The sequence below is a fragment of the Prionailurus bengalensis genome, chromosome E3, assembly GCF_016509475.1.
Source record: "Prionailurus bengalensis isolate Pbe53 chromosome E3, Fcat_Pben_1.1_paternal_pri, whole genome shotgun sequence".
In the NCBI taxonomy this organism is placed as follows: Eukaryota; Metazoa; Chordata; class Mammalia; order Carnivora; family Felidae; genus Prionailurus; species Prionailurus bengalensis.
Genome location: NC_057357.1, coordinates 1570941 through 1595563, shown reverse-complemented (window position 1 = coordinate 1595563; position 24623 = coordinate 1570941). Strand labels below are relative to the sequence as shown.

At 52.8% G+C, this 24623-nt stretch overlaps 2 protein-coding genes across 2 annotated transcripts in view; both read left to right on the top strand.

Annotated features, from left to right (window-relative positions):
- The first annotated feature begins 330 nt into the window (after positions 1-330).
- Positions 331-7388, top strand: ZFAND2A (zinc finger AN1-type containing 2A). The gene is given in 6 exon segments (XM_043561366.1): positions 331-453; positions 1097-1239; positions 3064-3193; positions 6358-6506; positions 6974-7023; positions 7291-7388. Coding segments are annotated over 6 exon segments (693 nt in total).
- Positions 7389-7461: 73 nt separating this feature from the next.
- Positions 7462-24623, top strand: part of CE3H7orf50 (chromosome E3 C7orf50 homolog) — a 123233-nt gene continuing 106071 nt past the window's right edge. Inside the window, exons 1-2 of the mRNA XM_043559524.1 lie at positions 7462-7475; positions 7565-7657. The gene's annotated coding sequence lies outside the window, so the exon portion shown is untranslated. The remainder of the gene's footprint in view (positions 7476-7564; positions 7658-24623) is intronic.

Below are 24623 nucleotides of genomic sequence, written 5' to 3'. Positions count from 1 at the left end.
GCGCGGGCCAGGCACCGCGCGGCGGCCCCGCCCCGGCAGGGAGGGGGCCGACGGGGAGGTGCGGAAAAGCCCGTGGGGGACCCGGCTTCTGCGGCGGCCGGGCCGTGCAAGGGGCCTCGGGAGGCGCGGTGCGGACCGAAGTTTCCCCTCCGGGGCGGTAGCTTCGCTTGTCGGCCCGTTTTCCACCGGGGGTGAACGGCTTGTCCTCCTCCCTCATCACCCCCGGGTTGCTGTCGTCGGGGAGCCGGTCCTGAGTCAGCTCTCCGCGGGAGGGAGTTGAGGGGCTCAGCAGGGGCAGCGCTGAGTGTCTCCGGGTAGCGGCGCGAGCTAATGGGACTTAGCACCCGGCGACACTTGGCTTACGTCAACAAGTATACTCAGCGGATGAAACTGTGCCCCAACTCGTTGCGGGCAGTTGTGGGAATTGAATATGGGAAACGCCTGTCGCTGCGAGTCCGAGTGGTTTAATGCACACCTGAATTCGGGGGGAGCTTTCTCGAGTAGGGATTTGAAGGACCAAGAAGCCATCGCTCTCACGACAGGGGTGATTCTGAATGAGCCAGTGCTTGTACCGAAACGCCTCGTGTCCCGGCAAGAATTTGTGACGCTTTAGTCCCCTGCAGGGGCGGGGGGGTCACTTGCACACGGACGGCTTCCCACAGAGCAAGTCTGTTCATTTTCATCAGCTGGAAGTTAGGAACGCTGGTGACTGAAAATCTGGCCACACTCAACCGACTGAGCCACCCGGGCGCCCCTGGCCGTTTTTCTCATTAGCTCTTCAGTGTTGGGAGGCCGGCCTGAGGTCCAGGTTCTGGTCACCGTTGCTACGTAGCCTCTTCTGAAGGCCAGGAACCAGGGCCAAGGCCAGGTGGATACAGGTGTGCTGCTTAAATATTTGTGGGACAACACGGGATGGGGTTCTTTTGAAAAGACAGCTTCACAGGTTAGGTTTTTCAGAACCGCTGTCATTGCGAAAGTCATGGTCCCCAATTTTTTTCTCACCTGTGGTATTTCAAAGATGTATTTGATAGGCATAAAGAACTGACCGTACGTAAATACTTGTTTAACGTGATCTATAATTTTTTCATCCTAATCTTTAGAACACTTCGTTGTTTTTTTGGTGTTTGTTTTTTGTTTGTTTTTAGATTTTCTTCCGTTACAATGCGATGCGTGTAAACAAGATTTCCATAAAGACCATTTTACTTGTGCTGCACATAAATGTCCATTTGCATTCGAGAAGGTAATCGATCGTATTTTATTTCAAAGATTCTAGCTTTTGTTGTCTAAAGCTATGCTGTCTGAATAGTAGCCATTTGCCACATAGAACTAATAATCTCATTCGGATGAAGTAAGACTTAAAATCTGGTTTCGCCATCAGACTAGCCATATTCCAGGTGTTCGGCCACCACGTGTGGCCATGGGTGGTGCGGATATGGCATGTTTCCACCATCACAAGAATGTCTGGATGGCACAGCTCTAAAGCAACAGATTTTATTTTCAGGGGCTCTTGAAGTCAAATTGTTGTATCCAAACCTTGAAAGTTTATTTCGCGTGTGAAAATATTCAGTTCCTTTGATTCATCGTGCTAAGGAAGAACATAGTGGTGTCTTTGTGAAGCACCAGAAATGGTTAATATCTGACAAAGAACCTAATCTGGAAGCCATTGAAAATGCTAGCTTATTTGGGTGACTTCACGGCCGCTGTTTAGTGGCAAATAGTACATTGTAGAAACAGGAAGACGAGGACTCTAAGAAGACCCACGTGCATGAGTCCGAAGGAGTGACACATTGTTATTGGCTTTGCAGGTGGCTCTTGACCTGTATTCGTTTTGTTTCTGGTGGTTCTGAGGTTTTGTTTTGTTTTTTTAAGTTTATTTATTTTGAGAGAGCATGAGCAGGGGAAGGGCAGAGAGAGAGAGAGAGAGAAAGAGAGAGAGAGAGAATCCCAAGCATGCTCTACGCTGTCAGCGCAGAGCCCGGTGCGGAGCTCGAACCCATCAGGTGCCCCTGCTTGAGCCGCTCAGGTGCCCGATTCAGAGGTTATTTTAGTGAACTCTATAGCTCGAAGTGTTGCTTCCTTGAGGTGGCAGTTAGAAAGGTGAATGACTTATTAGCATTATTACGTGCTTTCATTAGTGTTGACTGGGGTCTGACCTTCCAGCGTTTTCTAGGTCATTGGGGGGGCGGGGGAGGGTGACTCCTATTTACCAGGCCCCGATGACTAGGCCAAACTATGCAGTTGATTTGTTGGCTTGACCTCCCCACGTCCCTAGATAGGGAGAGTCTGGCTAGACATCAGTAGTAATGCCTTATTTGGCACAGAGTTGTCAACTGAGGGAGTGTTCCTGGCGACCCTGCGGCTTGACCCAGGCGGCAGGCCTCCTCCCTCTGTGATGACACGTTTGGATGTCAGTTGTCACGTCCGTCCGTTTTCTTGCTGAGCTTAGTTTCCTTAGCTCCTGCCCTGGCTCTGAGTTTTTTAACTGCTGGGCGCGCATCTGCTGGGCGCTTGGTTCTTCCCTATAGAGCCCCTCCCCCACCGTCTGCTTGGGTGGCTGTTAATGAACCTGAGAGCTCAGCCTAGCCGTGTGCTCTCCAGTCAGCCGCGTGCATCTCGCTGCGGGTGAAAGCCACAAAAGGATCAGGCGGGCTGTTGGCAGTTGAAGGGAGCCGGAGGGTGTTCCCGGTAGTGTTCTCTTCCGTTCTCTGTGGTCCAGAGGTGTCTGGGCTGGCTGCCCACCTGCCAGGGCGGTGCTGGATGAACGGCCCTGCTGCCCTGAGACCAGATCCGTTTCACCAGCTTTTCTTTGGCTGCCTTTCACCGTCTCAGGGTCGTGTCCACAGCTGGTCCACAGTCTGTTAGGTTTAAATTCTACTGGATTCCACTTCCTGTCCTGAATCTGTACGGAAGCCTTACTATTCATCCTCAGGGGTAACAACGCCGTCTTCTAATGAACAGTCGGAACATCCGTGCTTGTCCTCTATTTGATTTGCAATGCACTATACCTTTTCCTTTTGTGAGTTTTGTCTGAATCTGGAATATGATTTTATATCATTATTTTTGGGACGTTCGGGTCCCAGTGTGCCCACTTTGTAACAAACCAGTACCGGTAAAAAAGGGAGAGATCCCAGATGTGGTGGTTGGTGAGCACATTGATTGAGAGTGTAGCTGTCGTCCTCGGAAGAAAGAGAAGGTGAGGACAAATTCTGTCCACTCTGTGAATGGGGATTTTTTTCCGTAGGGGGGAAAGGTCCATTATCTAACTATGATCCGTAATCCTAATCGTCTGCTTACAGATGAAACCTTAGTGACGTCAGTGCTTCCCCGAGTAGTGGACGGCATGGGCTTTTACAGATACGGGAACGTATTTTCTAAATATGAGAGTCTCTGCTAGGATCTGCTGCTTCTATAGGAGTTTCATACTTTGTCTCCCAAAGTGAAGAGCTAATGTGGTTTCTAGAACCGTTTGGTTAAGGTGCGTTTTTATTAGCTGCTCCTAGTGAAACATAAAAGGATATATGCGATTTGACCTTGCAGCGTTTTTCATGAGAGTTGTACGTTTGTTCACTTGGAGTAAATCATGCCAGTGAACATTGCAGGCCCCATTCTCCTCACCAGTCTTGGTCGCTTGGGGTCCGTCCTTTTCTCCAGGTGTGTGCGCTGTTGTGTCTCGGGTTTGTCTTATTCCCTTGTAGTCGTGGGCATCGTTAGCTGGTTCGGCACGGTGTAGGCTGAGCATGGGCTACCGGCCCCATTGCTACGCTGCCACCCGTCTGGCTGCCCGCCCCCGCCCCGCCCTGGAGACGAGTGAGGTCCCTGCCCGGGCCTTCCGGGGCTCGTCTCTCTGAGGACACAGCTGAGCGATTCTGTCTGTATTTCTCTTAAGGCTGAATCCAAGTTTCCCTACTTTCTGTGTCTCGTGTTTTTTTTCTTAGTTTCTCCCTGATGTGTGGGGAGGCCCACGCCCCCGCTGCTCCCCGGGAAGGACTGTGGAAGATAAATAAATGGAGGCCGTGTACCTCGCCGGATCTTCATTCTTGGTTTCCTCTGGCTTAGCGGCATGAGGTAGCAGCCAGGCTCTGAATTCTTCCTTTGGGTACTTACCCTGTTCATTTCCTCACTTACGCTGTTGCTGTAGACAATTCTGTGTAGTTGTTCTACTGCGGTCCTTTGTGGGGCCAGTTTTGCTTCTGGCAGTTGGAGGATCTCCCCCTCGTCCCGGAGTTTGGAAGCTTCCCATCGAGTGTTCCTGGTGTAGATCCCTCTTCATCTGTCACACTAGGCAGGCAGTGGGCCCTTCCAAACCCGAAATTCCAGCGCTTCCGACTGGAGTTTGGATTCTTTGATATTCTCTAGCCTTCTGTTCCTTAGGTGCTGCACTTTCTGGATCGGTCTCCTTTTTTTCCCCCTGAAGTTTTCTTTCCCTGTGAAATCTGTGTCCAGGGTATTTTCTGTGCGTCACAGTAAATGTCCTCCTCCGTGCCCGATCTGCTGGCTGCCCACTCGCACAGTTGGTGCAGTGTGAACTCTGGCCTTTGCTCTGGGGCATCTGCCCGGCCCACTTTCTCTGGAAACCCTGGAGCCCTAGGACTTCGGGGTCTTTCTCTTAGGCTGATCAGGTTCCCTGGAGAAGGTGGGGTTCTGTTCTGTTCCCTGCCTGGGGAGACCACACTCCGGCTTCCAGAATCATGGAGCCAGGTGGACAGAGCACTCGCCTCTCCCCTTCGTGGAGCACAAGCTCCTTGCTGCCTTCTGCGTGCCCCTCCCATGTTTGGGGGGTCCTCCTGCCCGTTGCTCCCCAGGCCAGAGCCTCTGTGAGACCCTCTGCGGAGCATCCGTCTTGTGCCAGCGTTGGGTGGAGGTCTGATTCTCGCCTTCTCCCATTGTGGTCCCACGTCACCCTCACCTGCCGGCACTGCTGATATCTGAGCTTTTGAGGGTTTTGTTTCATGAAGAGGGGTGCTTCTTGACTTTCCCCACCAGCTCACAATTTGGCTTTCTCACTTTGCCAAGCTCATTGTTGTCGGGTGCTTTTTTCTCTAAAATCTCGTTAACTCTTTTTTCTCTCGATCTTGTGGATTTATCCCTTTCCAAAAAAATCTGTTTCCTGTCGTTTCAAGGAGACTTCAGCAGAAGGCACGTGTCTACGTGCCCTTTCCTCTTGGACCGCAATTTCTCAGAGCCTCTCGGGCCTTCCGGGGGCTGGTCTGGGCCAGCTCCGCAGCTCGCCCTTCCCGAAGGCCCTCCCAGGTTACTCGGGTTGTGTTTCAGAGACGCCCTGCTTATGCTCCATAGGCAGTGGTTGCAGGAAGTAAGCAGAAAGCCTATTAACCCCTTACTTGCTGCTCTCGGCCTCCAGCACGAGAGAGCAGCCCAGCACACAAAACCCTTTCTTGACCAGCCGACCCCAGTCTCCCCACAACCCCGATTTGTTCCCGCTGCTCTGGCCATATGGTGGTGTGCTTTTCCCTTCAGGCCCTCTGGGAGTTCTACTAAAACCTCCCTGCGTCTATACAAGACCACAGCTCCCCTCGCTCTGCTTTCCCCCCGCACTGACAAGACCCTCCTCTTTCTCGGCTCACCGCAGATTCATGACCCAAGCCCACCCCAGGGCGGGCATGCCCTCCTTTGCTCCCCTGAAGCAGGCCCTCTGCTCCCTGCTCTGGGTGCGCATGCTCAGGTGACTTGAGGCAGTCCACAGCTGCCCGTCCTTGCCGGAAGGCTGTCCTTAGGCCACTAAGTGAGCATCTCTTGGCTGCCACCCTTAGCTCACAGCGCCAGCAGTGCCTGGGAGTGTATACCACTCCCTCCCGTTAAAAGAAAACAACAAAACCCTTCAGTAACTGATGGGAATAGGGGCTATAGATCTTCAGCTCCCTGGAATGTCCCCAGAGCCTCCCGAGTCAGCTCCCCTCGGTGGGACTGTGCGCCATGCCATGGGCTTGGCCTCCTTCCCTCCGTCCCCAGTCCCCACTCCGAACTCTCCTAGGTCTGAAGGGTTTTTGCTGAGGACACGTCCAGGTGCCTCGTGTGAAGACCACCTTAACGCACTGCTTTCTATTACTTGCTAAAACCTTTTAGTTAGTATCTGCGTTTGCCCGACAGTAAGATGTTTGTGTAAAGTCTTGGCGTTTTTATTTCTTGTAGCTAAGAACTGATTCTAGTTTAAATGCTGGCAGTCTTATTGGGTGTTTGTTAAATAATTGCTTATGGAAGCAATTGAAATGCCCAGTTGGTTCCGTCGGTGGGACATGTGACTCTTGACAGCAGGGTTATGAGTTCAAGCCCATGTTGGGTGGAAAGATTACTTAAAACAATAAAAAAGAAGAAACGTTAAAGCAGCCCTTGCTTTCTCAGATTTTTATATGCTGGCGCTCAAAAGAGGGGTGCAGGAAGGAGATGTTGCAGGTCATTTGTGACCAGGGCCGCAGCAGTTTCCGTATTCAGCGTAGACACCCTCTGGATCACAGCTGCCCACGCGGGAACCTTGCCGTCAGTGTAGCCGGGTGAGCAGAGCGGCTGAGCTGGGACGTGCTGGCCTGCGTACACGGACACGGAACCCTCACGGTGGGGATAGGGTACCTTTGAGCGTTGCACTGAACTAAGTTGTTGACGTGAAATATTTGTTGTAGAGACTTGGATGAATATAATCTAAATTAAAGTTGGATTCTAGTTGTGTTGTTTTCTTGTGGCCGCCAGAGCAAAGTACCACGGCCTGGGCTGCTTACGCCACAGAAGTTCATCGTCTCCCTGCTCTGGAGGCTGGAGTCCAAGATGGGGGTGTGGCGGGTTCCTCCCCGAGGTTCTGGGGAGATACCACTCCGGGCCGCTTCCCCCACTGTGGGTGGTTTGCAGGCTGCCTCTCCCCAACCTCTCTGTCTGTCACACGGGTTTTCCTTATGTGTCACTGTCCAGGCATCATCTTTTTTTTTTTTTCTAAAATTTTTTTTTAATATTTGTTTATTTTTGACAGAGAGAGAGAGACAGAGCATGAGCGCGGGAGGGGCAGAGAGAGGGGGAGACACAGAATCTGAAGCAGGCTCCAGGATCCGAGCAGTCATCACACAGCCCGACGCGGGGCTTGAACTCACGGACCGCGAGATCATGACCTGAGCCGAAGTCGGACGCTCAACAGACTGAGCCACCCAGGCACCCCGGGGCGTCTTCTTTTGATGAGGACACAGTCATGTTGGATTAGGATCCCACCCTTTTCCACTCTGAGCGCATCTCCACTGATTACATCTCCGATGACCTTACTTCCAAATATCACGTTCTGAGGTCCCGTTTAAGACGCGTCGGCCTATCTTTCTGTGGGGACACGATTCAACCCACTCGCTAGTAGTGTAACCAAGAGAACCTTCCTCAAGTCAGTAGAAACATCTCCCTAAACCTGCTGTTGAAGGAAAGAGGAAGGGTAACCGTCTTTGAGTTTCTGCTTATTTCTCGCATTGTCTGTGCCTGAGCCGGGTTGACGGGTGAGTGCCCTGGCTCCCTAACCAAGCATGTGGCTCTCTGGGTAAGCCGACGGAGGGGTCGTGACTGCTGGTCCAACCTTTCTGTGTAGGTGTGCAGCTGCCAGAGCCTCTGATTCCGAGCCATCCAAGCCGTCAGGAGCCCTGAATACGTCGTCTTCCAGTTGGCTAGCTCAGCGACTCAGGTACTGGTCCGAACGGCGTGCACAGATTCACTTGCCTTGTCCTGGGTGTGGCGGTTCTTGTCAGGTGAGCACGGAAAAGTCGGTGCAGTACAGGTACTAACTGAGCAGTTCAAATTCTGTACTCCGAGTTATGTACTCCTGGCACACGGCTTAGACTAGGCAGGGTGATCGAGAGTCTGGATTGGAGCTTTCTTGAGCTCCGGATTATCAGTGCAATTTATTCCAGCACAGAGTGGATCACACGGTTGGCATTTTATAGCTGTTTCTGAAATACAGATCTTTTATATGATCAGCTGCTCCAGGTTAGTCAAGATGGACCTAAAAAAATAAGCTGTTGTTTTGTTCTCTTTCAGATGGAAAGTAAAGAGATGATGTGACTCCGTCCACATGGAGACATGAGCTTGTGTTGCGTATTTTAACTTTACAGACTGTGTTTGTGCTGTAGTGCCTTTACGCTTCTTGTGGCAAACAGTCTGGAATGTCATTAAAACTTTTCCAGTAAAATGTGCAAATTTTGGCAAAACAAACAGAAAGGTATCGATATTCTGAGCTTGGCTAAACTGCGTCAGCCCCTGCTTCCTCCCTCCTGCCCCCAAATGAAGTGACGTGGAGAGCAAAGGGTCTGAGTATTACCCGGCCTGAGTCCCGCAAGAACCTGGCACTGTGGAGGCCTCTGTCCCTTACATACCCGCACAGCTGATGGCACTCTGTCTTTATCAGTGGCTTCCATGGTGACCGCCCCTGGAGCCTAGAAGAAGGGGGAGGCCTTGGGCCTACTTGGCTAAGGGCCCGTGTTCAAAGGCGGCCCCCACTCTGAGAGAGCAGCCTTGTGGCCATACGGACTATAAATGCTGGGCTCATACTGATGGCCTCATTCCAGGAGAGAGCCCTATGCCCGGTGACCCTGGGCGCTGGGAACCAGTGAAGCAAAACGTCCCTGTAGCTGGGTCCTGATCTTAACCCACTGGTCGTCCACCTGCGCACCCCTTTTTCCTGGATTAACAAAACCCAAGCAATTATTCACAGCTTCAACTCACGATGGGGGGAAGGGCTCCTGTTCAGTTTCCATTCCGCAAATAGGTGATCAAAACTTCTGCGAGTTGTCTTGGTGGCGTTTGTTCTGGACCAGTGGTTCTCACTTGGGCGTGCTCAGAGTCGCCTAGAGGGCTTGTTCGAACAGTGCCAGGCCCCACCCCTGGAGTTTCTGGTTCTAGGGGTCTGAGTGGGCCTTGAGATTGGCACTTCCAGCACGTTCCCAGCTGATGGTGATGCTGTGGGTCTGAGGACCCCACTTGGATCAATCACTTGTCCTGTACCCCTGCCGTCAGATATGCAGTCGCTGGCCACAGATGGCCTGGAGCACGTGAAATGCAGCAAGCCCAGCTGGAGGTTGGATTCTTAGTTTTATCTAACTTAAAGGCTGTTAACTTGATTTACTTTTTAGAAAAATCCTTCAGTACGTTAGGAACTTTGGTATATGAATCTGGTTTTTCAGTTCTGGATTTTATTTTTCATTTATTTTTTTTAGTTCTGGATTTAAAATTTTTTTTTTCAACATTTATTTATTTTTGGGACAGAGAGAGACAGAGCATGAACGGGGGAGGGGCAGAGAGAGAGGGAGACACAGAATCGGAAACAGGCTCCAGGCTCTGAGCCATCAGCCCAGAGCCTGACGCGGGGCTCAAACTCACGGACCGCGAGATCGTGACCTGGCTGAAGTCGGACGCTTAACCGACTGCGCCACCCAGGCGCCCCTAGTTCTGGATTTTAAATACAGGTCAGGCCTTTCTCATGAAAACTTAATGTCCAAATTGAGAATCTGAAACACACTTGAGCTTTGAAGACAAACCATAAAATACATCATTGTTAAAAAATTATTCACGTGTTGAAATATTTTGGATATGATGGATTAGATAAAGCGATAAAGTTAATTTTATCTGTTTTTCTTTTAACTGTGGCTACTAGAAACTTTAGAAACAGGTAGGTGGCTTGCCTTACGTTCCTGTTAGACGGTGCTGTTCTTATCCGAACTGAAGGATAAACACCCACATTTAAGCTGGAAGGACGGTCAGCCTAGGAGTCCGCTGGTGCGTCCGTCTTTGGGTTTGACTTGGGACGGGACGGTGGCCCCCCTCAGCACAGCGTTTGCCCCTGTGGGTGCCCGAGACCGCGGTCTGTGCCGGACCGTGTGCGTTGACTGTTCTCTCTTGTACACACGTACCTGCGGTAGAGCTTGAGCCATGAGTTAGGCTCAGCGAGAGGCGACCGACAGCAATGAAAGCAGTCGCGATTACACAGGAACGAGACCTCATGCCTGCCGCGCCCGCTTCGTCGTGCGGTGTGTCTGTAACAAAAGTTAGGAGTGTTCTCTCTCTCAAAATTCTTTTTTTTTTTTAAATCATTTTTGAGAGACAGCGTGAGCAGGGGAGGGGCAGAGAGAGAGGGAGACACAGAATCCGAAGCAGGCTCCAGGCTCTGGGCTGTCAGCACAGAGCCTGATGTGGGGCTCGAACCCACGAACCGTGAGATCATGACCTGAGCCGAAAGCGGATGCTTAACCGACTGAGCCACCCAGGCACCCCTCCCTCTCAAAATTCTTTCTGTCCTGCACTCCCCATTCTTGTGATGGTGTGAAATGATAAAATGCCTTCCTCATTAGATGGAGGAGGGAATGACCTAGGCCTGTGACGAGCCTAGGTCTGTTTTTGGCCTGAGGCTATGTCAGAAGGCCGATCATCACCTGGACCACTGCTAGGGCGGGAGCTGGAACCAGGGTGGGGGCGGGGTTGGGATGGCTGGGATCTTCTCTCCGGTCCTGTTAGTAGATACTCAGATAGCTCCAAGGGTGTGAAAGGTTGGGAGGGCAGAGGCGTCCCGGCTCCTTGTCACGCTCCTGGGCGCTGACTCCCTGCTCAGTGTCCCTTGCATCAGGCAGCTGTGTTGTCCCCAGATACCAAGGTCCCAACCTGCCTCTGCACCACCTGCCTCCTCCTGGGAGCCCAGCACGCGTTCTCCAGCAGCTGCACGGTCTGGCCGGTACCTGCCAGCTCTGGGCGGCCTGCGAGGGGTTTCCTGGTGTTAGTGTCGCTGCGCCAAAGAGGAGGTCCTTTTGGTAGAAGGTGCTAAGTTGTCTAAAATGTCATCCCAGCGTCATGAGTTTTCCATGCCCTCAGTACCTGCCTTTGGTTTAGTTTTTTCCTAACCCGATGAAGACACGGTGTCCCTTTACTCTAAAAGAACGTCTTGAATTAGCAAGGTTGCTCATCTTCTGAGAACCGTCCATGTGAAGAATTTAAGCTAAGGGAGTTCATTCGTGCAGGTGCCCTCACGACGGGGGAAGAATTCGAATGTGACTGTGTGCCAAGGATTGGAGAAGCCACAAGTGTACGGGTTTTCGTGGAAAACACCGAGGTTAATATTAGCGTAGTAAATATTTTTAGCGTTCAAAGTTTGCGTGCAGTTTTGAGAAAAACGTAACACTGAGTTTTGTGCTCTGTGTTCGTCTGTCAGGGGTAGGATGGGGCTCACTTTCCTTACCTGGAAATGTTGGAGAGACCCCGGTGGGTGTTGACTTGCTGTGTTTTCCTGAGATGATATAAAGACTCGTGATCACGGAGGGTCACGTAGAAGGTGCAGGGAGGAGGAGAGTATCCGGCTGTGCTGTTCACTCAATGTGTGAAGAGGCGGCTTGCAGTTTGCTTTTAATTGCTTTGCCCGAGCGGGTCCTCCTTCCTCCCTCTCATTAGGACATTAGGGGGAGCTCTGCCCACACCCACGTTTGTAGCATTATTACCTCCACCCCTGTTCTCAGAATGCATCCCTAGCTAAGACTTTCTTGCAATAAATGCTACAAAAACCTCCTTTTAAAGTGGTTTGTAAAAAACGAAAACAAAACCCTATGCCGACAGGCAGAGCAGTGGGTTAATTTTACATTCTGGAGATATTCCGAACCAGAGTAAAGTGACGTGTGTGGATGGCTTTGCTTTGCCTCCGTCCTGGTGCGGTGAGACGTGTCTCCCTTCCTGCTTTCAGGGAACGTTCCCTGGAGAACGAGAGCAGTCAGAAGGGCTGCTGTTTCCGTAGTGCCAGGTAGAAAGCTCCTGGGGTGCCAGGGACAAAGTCAGGTTCTCTCCGTTGAGCCCCCAGGTGTTGGCGCAGACACGGTGCCGAGACGTGAAATCGTGGCTGTCCTCTGGCTGGGCGTTCGTGACGTCCCTCTCCCACCGCAGGCTGGTCCCCGCGCTGCCCACCACAGAGCCCTGGCGGCAGGCCGACTCTGGTCTCTGGGGCCACGTCCCCTCCCACCCACCCCCGCCGTCATACACCCCCATCTAACAGAGGGCAGTGAGCCTTGCACGGTTTGGCCAAAGCAGGGGTCCTCAAACTTGTTCCAGAGCCTGGAACCCGCCGTGGTGGTGTGTGTGTGCGGGGAGCCTGCGGTAGGCTTCGTACGTGGACGGGATGAGCTATCCCGTCCTGGAATCCACCTATGCATCCAAGGGTCAAGGTGGAGTTTGTAGGAGGAACAAGTGGAGAAAATGGGATCCCCGTAATTTTTGCTAAATTAGGAAAAATTGTGTCAATTAGGAAAGCAGTTTTATTGCATCTGAGGCCAGAGGCTGGGCGGGGGGGGGCGCTCAGGAGTGTTTTGCGGGAGTTGGGTTTGATCCGCGTGGTTCACGTTCCTGCCGAAATGGCTGGTGATGTCGCAGAATCGCCAGGTCTCCTTATGGTTATTTATTTGAACTATAAGCTTGGGGAAGGGTCATTTGTGATTTGACTTTTTAAAAAATTTTTTTCTTTAGTGTTTATTTATTTTTGAGAGAGAGAGAGAGTGAGACAGAGCCTGAGCGGGGAGGGCCAGAGAGAGGGAGACACAGAATCAGAAGCAAGCCCCAGGCTCTGAACTGTCAGCATAGAGCCCGACGCGGGGCTCGAACCACGGACTGTGAAAACGTGACCTGAGCCGAAGTCGGATGCCCAACCGACTGAGCCACCCAGGCGCCCCTGTGATTTGACTTTTTTTAATTGATGAATTTATTTTTTAGAGCAGATTCAAGTTCGCCACCAAATTGAGCAGAAAGCATACGCCATTTCCATGCCATTCCACACGGCCTCCCCCACCAATAACACCCCTCGCCGGTGTGATGTGCTACGGGTGTCCAAAGAGCAGTGAAGCACGTTTAAATGTTAGCTTCTAAAAGTATTAACTCCAGGAGCACCTGGGTGGCTCAGTGGGTTGAGTGTCTGACTGTTGATTTTGACTCAGGTCATGATCTCACAGTTTGTAGGATAGAGCTCAGTGTCGGGCTCTGTGCTGACAGCGTGGAACCTGCTTGGGATTCTCGCCTCCCCGCCCCACAAATAAATAAACTTAAAAAAAAAAAAGTATAAATTCCATCAGGGCAAAGAATACCAGAGCCGTTATGTAGCAAAACCACCTCTTAGTCAAAGAATGATTTTGCAGTAATAGAAATACAGCACACAGCAAAATCGCTGTGCTCCCTCCCCGGTTTTGAAATGGTTACTTCTATAGCTGCGTTATTACATGGCTTAGTTACGAGACAGGTATCAGGCTCCCGCCTGGCAAATGTAAAAGGAATCTATGAGGCTGTGGGTTGCTGAGGAAACCTTGGGGGAATTTTAAAATTACAAACATCGGGGGCATCTGGCCGGCTCAGTCAGTAGGGTGTGGGACTCTTGATCTTAGAGTGGTGAGTTTGAGCCCCAAGTTGGACATAGAGATTACTTTTAAAAATTATGAATATCTTACCCTCAAAATGGAAAATATAATCATTTGATCCACGTTCTAAAGTGATTCTGGAGGTACCTGGGTGGCTCAGCCGGTTAAGCATCTGAGTCTTGATTTTGGCTCAAGTCTTGATCTTGTGGTTGGTGGGATTGAGCTCTGCGTTGGGCTCTGTGCTGACAGTGTGGAGCCTGCTTGGGATTCTCTCTCTTCCTCTCTTTCTACCCCCTCCTCCCCTCCCCCACTCGTGCACTTTCTCTGTCTCACAAAATAGTAAATTAAAAAAAATTTTTTTAACGTTTATTTTTGAGACAGAGAGAGACAGATCATGAACGGGGGAGGGTCAGAGAGAGGGAGACACAGAATCTGAAACAGGCTCCAGGCTCTGAGCTGTCAGCCCAGAGCCCGACGCCGGGCTCGAACTCACGGACCGCGAGATCATGACCTGAGCCAAAGTCGTCCGCCTAACCGACTGAGCCACCCAGGCGCCCCCAAAGTAGTAAATTTTAAATGCCAACTGCTTAATGAGTTTTTTAAAAAATAGTGATCTTTCTGGCCTTTGTGAGGTGGTGAATGCATTAGGAGGGCAGAGTAGGGTGCCCAGGTGCCCGGTTGTGGAGCCCTGGGCTAGACGGGGGCGGGGGACGTGGCAAGTGTGTTAACAAGATGTGTAGGTGACGGGCAGAGAGGAGTGGGGACGCTTTTCTCGGTGGCACCTGGGTTGGGGCAGTGGATGCTAAGCACGATGAGGAAGGGAACGGGTTTGGAAGGAAGAATCCCAAGCCTGGCTGTGAGCGTGTTCTGTCGAGATACTTACTGACCTGCTGTGTAGAGAAACCGTTTAGGCAGGTGGGTAAGCAAGTCCAGGGGGCGAGGTCGAGACCAGAAACGGGATTTGGAGTCACTGGCATATGTTTGATCGGAAAGCCACGCCAGGGTGGCACCGCGGCGTGGGAGAGAGGGGGAGGGAAGGAAGACTGAACACTGAACCCAGACTGAGCTCTAAGGGATAGAGATGTCGATGAGGAAGGAACGTGAGTATCTCAGTTCTCCGTGACAGACTGTTCAGTAAAGTGGGACATGAGAGACAACTTCCTTAAGATCATAAAATGTACGTAGCTCCTCCGATGAAAGAATTTCAAAAGGTAACAGGATATAAAACTGACAGACGGGAATCAGTAACCTTCATCGCCGTCATGATAACCCAAAGATACAATGGAAGAGACAAATCGCGTTTACAGTGGCAATAAAGATAAAATACTTAAGAATGAACTTAAGATGTATGCAAGATCCATAGCGGACCAAACTTTAAAACCCTCACGAAAGATACAAAAGTGGACACAACCCAGTAAGACAGCTCTTGTTCTTGGAAAGGAAGGCCACATCCGAAAGAGCTCCATTTTTCCTAGATGAATTTTAAATCTAAGAGGATCCCAATATAAATCCCAACAAGCTGCTTTCCTGGAGCTGGACGAGCTGACGCTCCGGTTCATACGGCAAAGCGCACAGGAAAGAAGAACAAAGGAGATGGCGAAAGCCCTTCCCCGACCTCCCGGGGCATCGTAAAGCCCCGGTGTGTGGAACAGTGCGTGGAGTAGCGTGCTGCAGGCTCAGCACCGGATGGACCTGTGCACTGAGGTAGGAAACCAAGTGTGTGTGGAAACGTGGATGTGATGGAAGGGAAGGTGCGTCTCAAGTCACGAGCCAGGATGGGCTTTTTGAACAACAGTGTTGATTTAAGATAGCCGTTTAGAGAAAGGTAGCATCGGGTCTGTCCTTATGTCATGCGTACGAGGACTCCTGTCAGAAATGTGAGTGGAAGGAATAGGGGTGCCTGGGTGGCTCAGTCGGCTGAGCGTCCGACTTTGGCTCAGGTCATGATCTCGAGGTTCGTGGGTTCGAGCCCTACCTCGGGCTCTGGTGCTGATAGCTCGGAGCCTGGAGCCTGCTGTGTCCCTCTCTCTCTGTGCCCCACTCCTGCTTGTGCTCTGTCTCTGTCTTTCAAAAATGGATAAACGTAAAAAAAAAAAAATTAAAGAAATGCGAGTGGAAGGAATGAAGCCAAACGGGTCATGGGACGAAACCTTGGCCAGGCTTCTCTAAAACTGGGAATGGGAAAGGCTTTCTTAAGATGACGCAAAAGTAAGATGGGTGAAGGAAAGGGTTCACAGTGGCGAAGCACGGTTGCGTGGCAGAGAACGCCATACTCAGGACCAAAGCACAGGTGACAAACTAGGACAAAGTATCTGCAACACGTGTCCCAGTAAAGGTCGATGTCTCTAGTACACAAAGAATGTACACATTGAGGGGGAAAAGATCGGAGACCGGGTAGGAAGATGGGTGAAGGATGAAGCGACGCCACAGGAGTGCAGAAGGATGACCCCAGGGTATGGAAAGGGATGTTCCGCCTCACTCGAGTTAGGAGAGACGCAAATTAAGATTAGATGAGCGGAAATCCGAGCTTGAAAGCCTACTCTGTTGGCAAGGCTGTAGGCGAGAGAGACGTCCACACGTGGCAGGCGGGAATGCCAAACGTCAACCGTTACCGAGGAAACTCTGGCTGTACCCAGCCAAATTCGTCTATGTTTGGCAGTCCCACCCCAGGAGCCTATCCTGAAGGTGTGCCACCAACAACAGGAAAACCAGTGTGCGCGACTGTCGAGCGCAGCTCGGTTTACAGCTGGAGACGGTTCCTGGGGATGGGCACTGACCATGTGAGCCACGGTAAGTCCCCCCGCAGGGCCCCGAGAAGCTGTAGGAAAGGAGAGGGTGCCTGCAACTGACGGAAAATTTCCAGGGTTCGTTGTCGGCTGGAAGGAGCATGGTGCTGGAGAACGTGTGCTCTGCTGCCTTCTGCGTAGGGAACGGGGAGTAAGTGTCATAATACCCACGCATCTGCTTGCTTTTGCTAAAAGAAACACAGAAGGATAAACGAGAAAGTAACGAAGCTGGCTACCTGGATGGGGTGGGTGGCGATGAGGTAGGAGTGTTGGGAGGGGTCCAGTACTTTCTTGTGCCGTCTTAACTTTTAGACTCCTGTTACTGTTCTACACATTCAGCAAAGGTCAGCCAAGATGGCTGGGCGGGGGCGGCGGCTGGAAATACACAGATGCGAAGGAACACAGCCATTGTCAACGTGAATAATAGCCACGTTTATGGAGGAACAGGACGGTGGTAAGAAACACAAAACTCACCATTTTAAAACCATCTCCAGGTGAATAATTGAGCACCTTTTAATACACTCATAGCGTGCAGTCATCACCACCATCTAGTTCCAGAACGTTCTCGTCCCAAAAGGAAACCTCGTACCCACGAAGCACTCCCCATTCTCTCCACACCACCAGCCCCTGGTGACCCCTAACCTATGGTCTCTGGACTTGCCTGTTCTGGACATTTCGTATGAATAGAATCATCCAGTGTGTGGTTACAAAGAGCCCGTGCCTCCCCTCCCGTGTGCCCTCTTGCTCACTCGCCCCAGGGAAGCCAGCTGCTTTGTGAGCTGCCCTGTGCAGGAACCCATGTGACAAGGAGGTCAGGGAGGGCTTTTGCCGATGGCCAGCGGGAACCGAGGTCCCTCAGCCCAATCACCTGTGAGGAGTGAATCCTTCCAGTAGCCACGTGTGGCTTGGAAATGGACTGTCCCCCAGACAAACCTTCTGACAAAACCACAGCCCTGGCGGACGCTTCGTGGCTTTGGGAGGGACCTTCTCTCAGACAGGGCTCAGCCGCTCCGGCATTTCTGACCCCTCAGAGACTGTGAGTGAAGCTGCTAAATTTACGGGCTTAAACTAATAAGTTCTGTGTTCGTTTGTAATGCAGACGTCGAAAACAAACACAATTTTCTGCCACAGAGAAGCAGAAAGTAGCCTTTTTGGATGTGGGAGGCAGCACGGACCAGAGTTAACATGAGCACCACTCATGTATTGGGAAACTTGGAAGTCTGTTGGTTTTGAGCGGGGCGCAGAGCACTGGAAGATTCTGCAGCACATCCAGTCCATAGCCTCCGCTGTCCTGCGCTGAGGCCAGATAACTCGGAAGGTCCGCTGCAGCTGGAGATACGCATACGTGTTTCTGAGGCCGTGTGGTCTCTGGCACCAACCTGTGCCCTCCGCTGCGGAGAATCACACAGCATGCCAAGAAGCTGCTGATGTGCTCCCCGGCCTTAGACGTCACGTCAGCATGTGACTGGAGCTGTCCCATCAGGAACTGGACATTTTCAGACCCGTGAAGTTATAATGCTGGCTGAGAGTGTCAGCAATTCATTGTACAGTGAAAATGGTACCTCCTTTTCCTTGGTTTTCTATCATGTGTTGTCTTCTGTAAACAGCTGTTTTCTACTGAGTGCTGGACATAATAAATGGACAATTGTAGTTTGGGGCAAAGGATACTAGACTTTTCTCCTAGAACAGCTTTACCCTTTCTTCTTTGAGCAGGCTAGCGGCAGCAACGATAAACCCTGAATCACTTGCGATTTCAGAAACTGAGATAATCTAATATGGATTTTATGAAGTCCCTGCAAGGCTGGTCTATTCTGTTCATATCCACTCCCCTGGTGTAGCCTTTCAGGGTCTCAGCTCAAAGATGGGACATTACAAGAACCCTCTCCCTTAGTGCCCCTAGCCCACCAAGCTATCAAAATCTCTGTTCAGGTTCTCCGCCTCTTCCAGAATGGACTGAGCCCTGAGTGGAAAGTGTTGCTGAACATCAAGTTTAGTGCTCTGGGTTTCCTTTGTATCCCCTGTTAGAATATGTCACTATCCAATTAGCACACTGATGGCATAGAACCCAGCTACTTTTAAATGATTATATTTTGACCAGCTTTTTATGCTGTTCTCAATGGGAGGCTGATCTGAACGACCTATTCCTACAATATGAGCTCTGAAAAAAAGGGCAAAACTAAATATATTACACATTTATTTATATATTTTTACATTACATTATATACTATTTAAGCTTGTACGTGGATAAAAACTTTTCTGTATGTTGTCGGAAGGCCGGTCGGGTCAGTTTGAAAGCAGGACGGTTTCTCCCAAAGTTAGCAAGGCTGGACGTCCCCGCACCTGCGTGCTCAAAGGCGGCGTGTGACCGGAGCAGCACCTGCGCGCGTCCCGAGGTCGGCGAGGCTGCACGTGCCCGCACCTGCGCACGCGGGAGAGCGGCGTGTGACTCGAGCCGCGCTTTCCAGGTGCTAGCAGCAGGGGAGGGGCTGCAGAGCTGCACCTGCTCCCTCTGCGGCCCCGCGCTGCCTGCCCGGCGTGGCGCTCTGGTTCCCGGACCCCCAGATGCTCTGCGGCAGCCACAGCCCCCTCACTCGGGCACCTATCACCAGGTGGGGTAGTCCGGGCAGGGGGCACACGCCTTCACCGCGGGCCGGCCGCCACCTCTAGGCCGACGACCACATTGCCGGGGCTCCTCCTGTGCGGCGTCTGAAACCGGTGCACGGTTCTAACGTTATAGTATCTTCAGCTCATACAAATGTGTACGTTTAATACAACTCCCACGAGCCCAGACACACAGGTCGGGGTCCCGGCGCGGGGGTCGCGTCGCCCTCGCGGCCGGAAACCGGGTGAGGCTCCCCAGTCCCGGCAGCCAGCACGCGGGGGGTTGCTAGGCAACCTGCGGCTCCGGGCAAGCGGCGGCGCCTAGAGATGACGCTACCAGCCCGCGCCTGCGCCTGAACCCGCCTACTCGCGGCTCCCGCGTGCCGTTGGCCGGCGGGCAGATGGGGGCGGGCCTCGGCCAATGGGCTACGCCGCTCCGGGAGGCGGGACCGTGTTACCTTGGCGGCGCGCCTGCCGGAAGCCCGCGTCGGCGGCCACGCGCAGGTAGGCGAGGACCGCAGGGTCGGGGGTCGCGGGGCGGCTCCCACGTGGGTGTGCGGGCCCGGATGGCGTCGGAGGGCACCGGCGGAGGCCCGCAGGGTGCGCGCGGGGTCCGAGCGGCCGGCTGCCCCAGGCTGTGCCCCTCGAGCCGGGCATCCCCTTCGCCACAAAGCGCTCGTTGACTGAAGCGTTCGGTGGGCTCCCGCGTGTCCGCACTGTCCCGGGCCCCAGGCGGCCGCCGGGCTCAGGGCGGAAACGACGCCGACCCGGGGCGCTTGCGTTCTGAGGACACAGAATTAACAAGGTGTGGGAGCCTGCAGGAAAATAAGGCGGAGCAGGGCACCGCGAGCGAGTCGCGTCGGTGCCGGCAGACGCCCCAGGTCGAGGGATCCCGGGCGCAGCAGCAGCCGCTGCAGCAGGAGTACGAGCCGGAGAGCGGGGAAGGAGGCGCGCGGGGCAGCCACCTGCGCCCGCAAGGCCTGGACGAGGACGCGGACTCCTCTCCGCGCGAAATGGAAAGGCGTCCCGCAGAGCCTGACCTGGACGTTCTACGAGTCATTGTGCATGCTGTGTTGGAAAGGGGCTGGAGGGGCAAGGGCGGGGACCGTGAGTAATGCAGACGGGAGGGTAGTGACGGCACAGGGAGTGAAAGGTAGTCACTATCTTCGGGATGTGTTTTGGAGGCAAGGCCGACAGGGTTCATGGCTGTGTCAGATGCAGGAGATGTGGGGCACCACAGCCTTTAGCCCGAGCAGAAGTCAGGATTTCCTGATGGCCGTTCATGGAGAGGACAGATGCCCCCAGGAAGATCAGAAGTGTGGATTTTGACGCCTTGCGCCTGAGATGATGTGTGTGGGTGTTGGTGATAGCGTGTACTAGTGCAATTCAGGGAGAAATTCCAGGTGGCTGGTAGATGGGAGGTGCTTAGAGCCGCGCAACTAGATGAGATCACTGAGGGAATGAGTGCAGGCAGAGAGGAAAGTGGGCAGGAAGCATGGAGCTCTTCAGTGCCCGGGCTCAGGAGGTGAAGACGGAGGAGGAAGAGCAGGAGGGTGTGGTGTCTTTTTCAGAAGCCGAGAGAAGGAAGCATCACCTGCCAAATGCTGCTGTTGGGTGGGATGGGGAGAGTACTGAGACTCGCCGTGAGATTTCACGTCTGTGGCGAGCAAAGCGGCAAGGGTGGATTTTGATCGGTAGTAACTGTTGCCGTAGGGACGAGACCGCGTGAACCGAATTCTCCTTAGGTCTGTCCAGGGGCGAGTGGGTGTTTTAAAGGGAGATTGAGGGAATGGGGAGGGGAAAGGGGAGGCACTCAGTCGCCTTAGGAAGTGAGACATTACAAAAACCAGGAAGGGGGGTTGGTCCATGTGAAACCCACCCGGGGTTGCTGGTTAGCGCTTATCAAAGGTAGGCTGCTACCCTTCCACAGGGCTGTCGGGTGGGGTCTCCCCGTGTTGGCTGCATTCTTTTGGCAGCCTTGAGTTTTCTCAGGCAGGCTCTCTTTAAGGGCGCCAGGGTCATCTCAGGGATAGGGCCTTGAGCTGTTAGACACTGCATTAGTGGGCCAGGTGTGAGGCCCTTTGGGAGAGAGGAGCCTGGGTAGAGTTTGGTCACGCAGCGCGTCTTTGTCCGTATGGAGTCGTTGTGATCTTGGGAAGAGCAGTTCTGGTGGAGGGGTTGGAGAGAGGAGGGAGGGACGGAGTTCCAGGCCGTGCAGGCGACTCTACAGGGTTTTACTGCAGAAGGAGGCAGACATAGGGAGAAGAGCATGTGGGATCGAGAGAGTTTTTATTATTGCCTTGTGGGAAGTTTTAGTTGAGTGAGTAGATGGGAAGCCGGAACCGAGAAGGAGGGGCGGTGCTCAGAGTGATGTCCCTGCGCAGGTGGGGCTGGAACCCAGCTCACCAGTGGAGGGTTTGGCCTTGGTCAGAACCTGGCCCGTTTCCATCGGAACAGGAGAGGAGGGCAGGTGGGTGGATGTAGGGAGCTTGCAGTTCCCTTCCCCTTGTTTTGTGATCAGGAATTAAGGTTCTCAGCCAGAAGGGAGAAGACAGTGGAGGTTTGAGAGAGGAAAGGGTCGGCCAGGCAGGTGGCAGAGGTGGGGAATGTGGTGGATCCCCTGGTGAGGCTGAAGGGTGATTGGGCCCCGGGGTGCTGAGGGGGTTGAGCTGGAAAGATGGGAGGTGGGCTCGGTGAGTGAGTAGTGACGGGACTTCGAGATTGGCCATTGGAGGGACAGGGAGGGGTGGGTTAGGTACCAAGAGAGCAGAATGTGGAGGCCGTTCGTCTAAGTGGGCAAGTCAGAACTCGGACTAGGCTTGGATCAGAAAGGACAGGAATGAAGTCCCAGGCCGGCTCAGGCGCTAGGATCCCGCTCCTGGACTCCTCGGACTGATTTCCTCGAGGGCTGTGGATTGTGAGGGCGCAGACCCTCCCGAGGGGGGCTTGGCCCTGTGAGTTGGAAGGTGTCCTTCCCTGTGGCCCCCAGGACACATCAGAGGTAACACGCGCTGGGTGAGAGGGGCCATTGGGGGCTGCGGGTGGGATTTTCAGATTTTAAAAGAATTTTTTCCTGTAGGGTCAGTTATTTTTTTTTTAAGATCCTGTGGGGTTTCTTTTCAGCCCTGGGGACCCGGCGGCCTCAGCCGCTTGGCGCTGAAGCGTCCTGACCTGTGAGTGTCACCCCACCCGGACGGTTAGCCGCCGTGTGTGTGTCTGACCTGGGTCGTCAGCTTTCTGCTGGCGGAAGCATTTGCTCCACTGAACTGGAGCTGGGTATCTTAAAGCTTTTGTAGTAGAGATGACAAGAGTAGAAGGGGGAAAGCCATACTTGGAATTCTCACTTCCTCAAATGTTAGTATACTGATGTGTTTCCTTCTAGTTTTTCTCTGTGTGTGTGTGTGTGTGTGTGTGTGTGTACAATTTTCCTCACAAAACGAGGTTCACGGGGTACACACGTAGCTTTGTGTCCCATCTTTGCCCTCGACGTTGCGCCATGAGCTCTTACTCCTGTGGCCGGATGTTCTGCGCCGTCCTGCATAGGCCTGCCCCTTTGCACACGGGCATCAGCCGCTTTCCCAGTCCGCAGTCCGCTGTTGTGGGACGGTCACGGTGTTTTCCGCTCCTCGAAGTCAGAGGCGTTAGCAGGCTTTATACGGTGCAGTTGTCCCCCTTGTGTATGAATCTCAGCCCGTGGTTATTTCATCAGGAGAGGTGCCTGGAAGTGGAAAGCACTTGACGAACGTTATAAAATTGCCTTAAAGAAAGACTGCACCGGTTTCTTCTCCTGTCAGCAGACATCATCCCGGACGGCCTTTTCACCGTCCTGTGGCTAACGCTGAATAATACAATTTAAAAAAATGGCGTTTTTAACCTATCAAATTAGCTGGGTGATGTGTGCGTGCAGCTAAAACCCTCCCGCCGTAGCGGCCGAGGGACAGAAAGGCCATCAGCCTTCCCCCCTCCCCCGCCAGGCCCCATCCCTGGAGGCCGGCGGTGTCCTCCCTCAGCTCTCTGTGCCGGGATCGCTTGCACACTCCCGGGAGCGCGAGCTCAGTGCGTGACTCGGGTGTGCCAACCGTAGGAGCCATCGGTTGGTGTTCCCCTCTGACAGGGACGCCCCGGTTTCCTCACCCGCGTGCCGCCCTCAACGGCCACACGACGGAACCGAGTTCGTGCGTGTCCTGCACTTAGAACAGGACCTGGTGCCTGGTCAGCTCTCAGTAAAGGGCAGTTTTCAGAATTGACTCTCCTAACTAACCCCCCCCCCCACACACACACACACTACACACACAACGTGGCCTCCCTCCAGCCACCAAGTACAGGGCCACCTACCGAAGCTGGCAGAGCCTGGGGAGCCTGCTGTTTTGCAGAAAGGCCTGGGAGGAAAAAGAAACCTAAAGGAGGGGTCTTGACCCCCGTGAGGCCCCACCTTCCCCCGGGGCTGCTTTCCTCACCACCGCGCTCTCCCTTTGCTGGCTCCTCCGCTGTTCCGGCTGCACACCAGGAAGCTGACGCACACTTGTGGGCCCTGGGTGTGCCAGATGCCGTAGACATGGGCACGCCGTCCTCACAACCCAGTGACATAGGGTTACCGCTCAGGGAAAAAAAGGAAAGAAAACCAATACAGGGGCATTGTGTTGCTAAATTTATTACAAATAATTGAGAGAGGTGTGAGGTTTTTTGTTTTTTTTAATCTTCCCGTGCTTTAATGAATTCACAGCGTTGTGTGAGTGTCACCGCAACCTCGTGTCAGAACACTTTCCTTCTCCCAGGAGAGACCCCGGACCTATGAGCCCCTCCTGCCCCTTCCTCCGCCACCCCTGAGCACCCACGGAGCTATGTTCCCGCTCTGTGCGGACTTGTCCTGGACACCGCGTGTAGACGAGCTTGTACCGTGTGCGGTAACCCGCGACTGGCCCCTCTCCCGCGGCAGGACGGTGCCGAGTCGCCCGGTCAGTGCCGTCCATTGCGAGGGCGCCCCCACGTCTTGTTCCCTGTCCAGCAGTTGCTGGATGCGTAGGTTTTTTCACCCGTTGGTTACTATGACAAATGCTGCTGTGAACGTTAGTGTTGGAATTTTTACGTGGACGTGTTCATTTTCTTTGGTAGGTATCTGCATGTGGAGCTGTTGGGACCCATGGTAACGTGTTGAACTTTTTTTTTTTTTTTAGAATTTTTTTTTTTCAACGTTTATTTATTTTTGGGACAGAGAGAGAGCATGAACGGGGGAGGGGCAGAGAGAGAGGGAGACACAGAATCGGAAACAGGCTCCAGGCTCTGAGCCGTCAGCCCAGAGCCTGACGCGGGGCTCGAACTCACGGACCGCGAGATCGTGACCTGGCTGAAGTCGGACGCTTAACCCACTGCGCCATCCAGGCGCCCCTGAACTTTTTTTTTTAAAGTAATCTCTACACCCAGCGTCGGGCTTGAATTTATAACCCTGAGGTCAAGAGTCACATGCTCTACTGACTGCCAGCCAGGTGCCCCGACATGTTTAACTTTTTGAGGAACCACCAGGCTGTTGTACAGAGTGGCTGCACCATTTTATATCCCACCAGCGGTGCATAAGGGTTCCAAGTTTTCAGGCATCACCAGTATTTGTTACTGGAGCCAACCTAGGAATGTGAAGTGGGGTCATTTGATTTACATTTCCCTAACAGTGGATGGTGTTGAGCATCTTTTCCTGTCCTCATTAGCCACTTGTGTGTTTGGGGAGTAATCCGAATTCAAATCCTTTGTCCGTTTTTTCACCGAGTTTGTCTTTTTTATTGGGTTGTAAGAATTCTTCACACATGGTGGATACAAGGCTCTTGTCAGTTACATGACCTGCAAGTATTTTTCTGTTTCTTGATGTTGTCTTTGTACTTCTTTGCTGGAATTATTTGCAGCACAA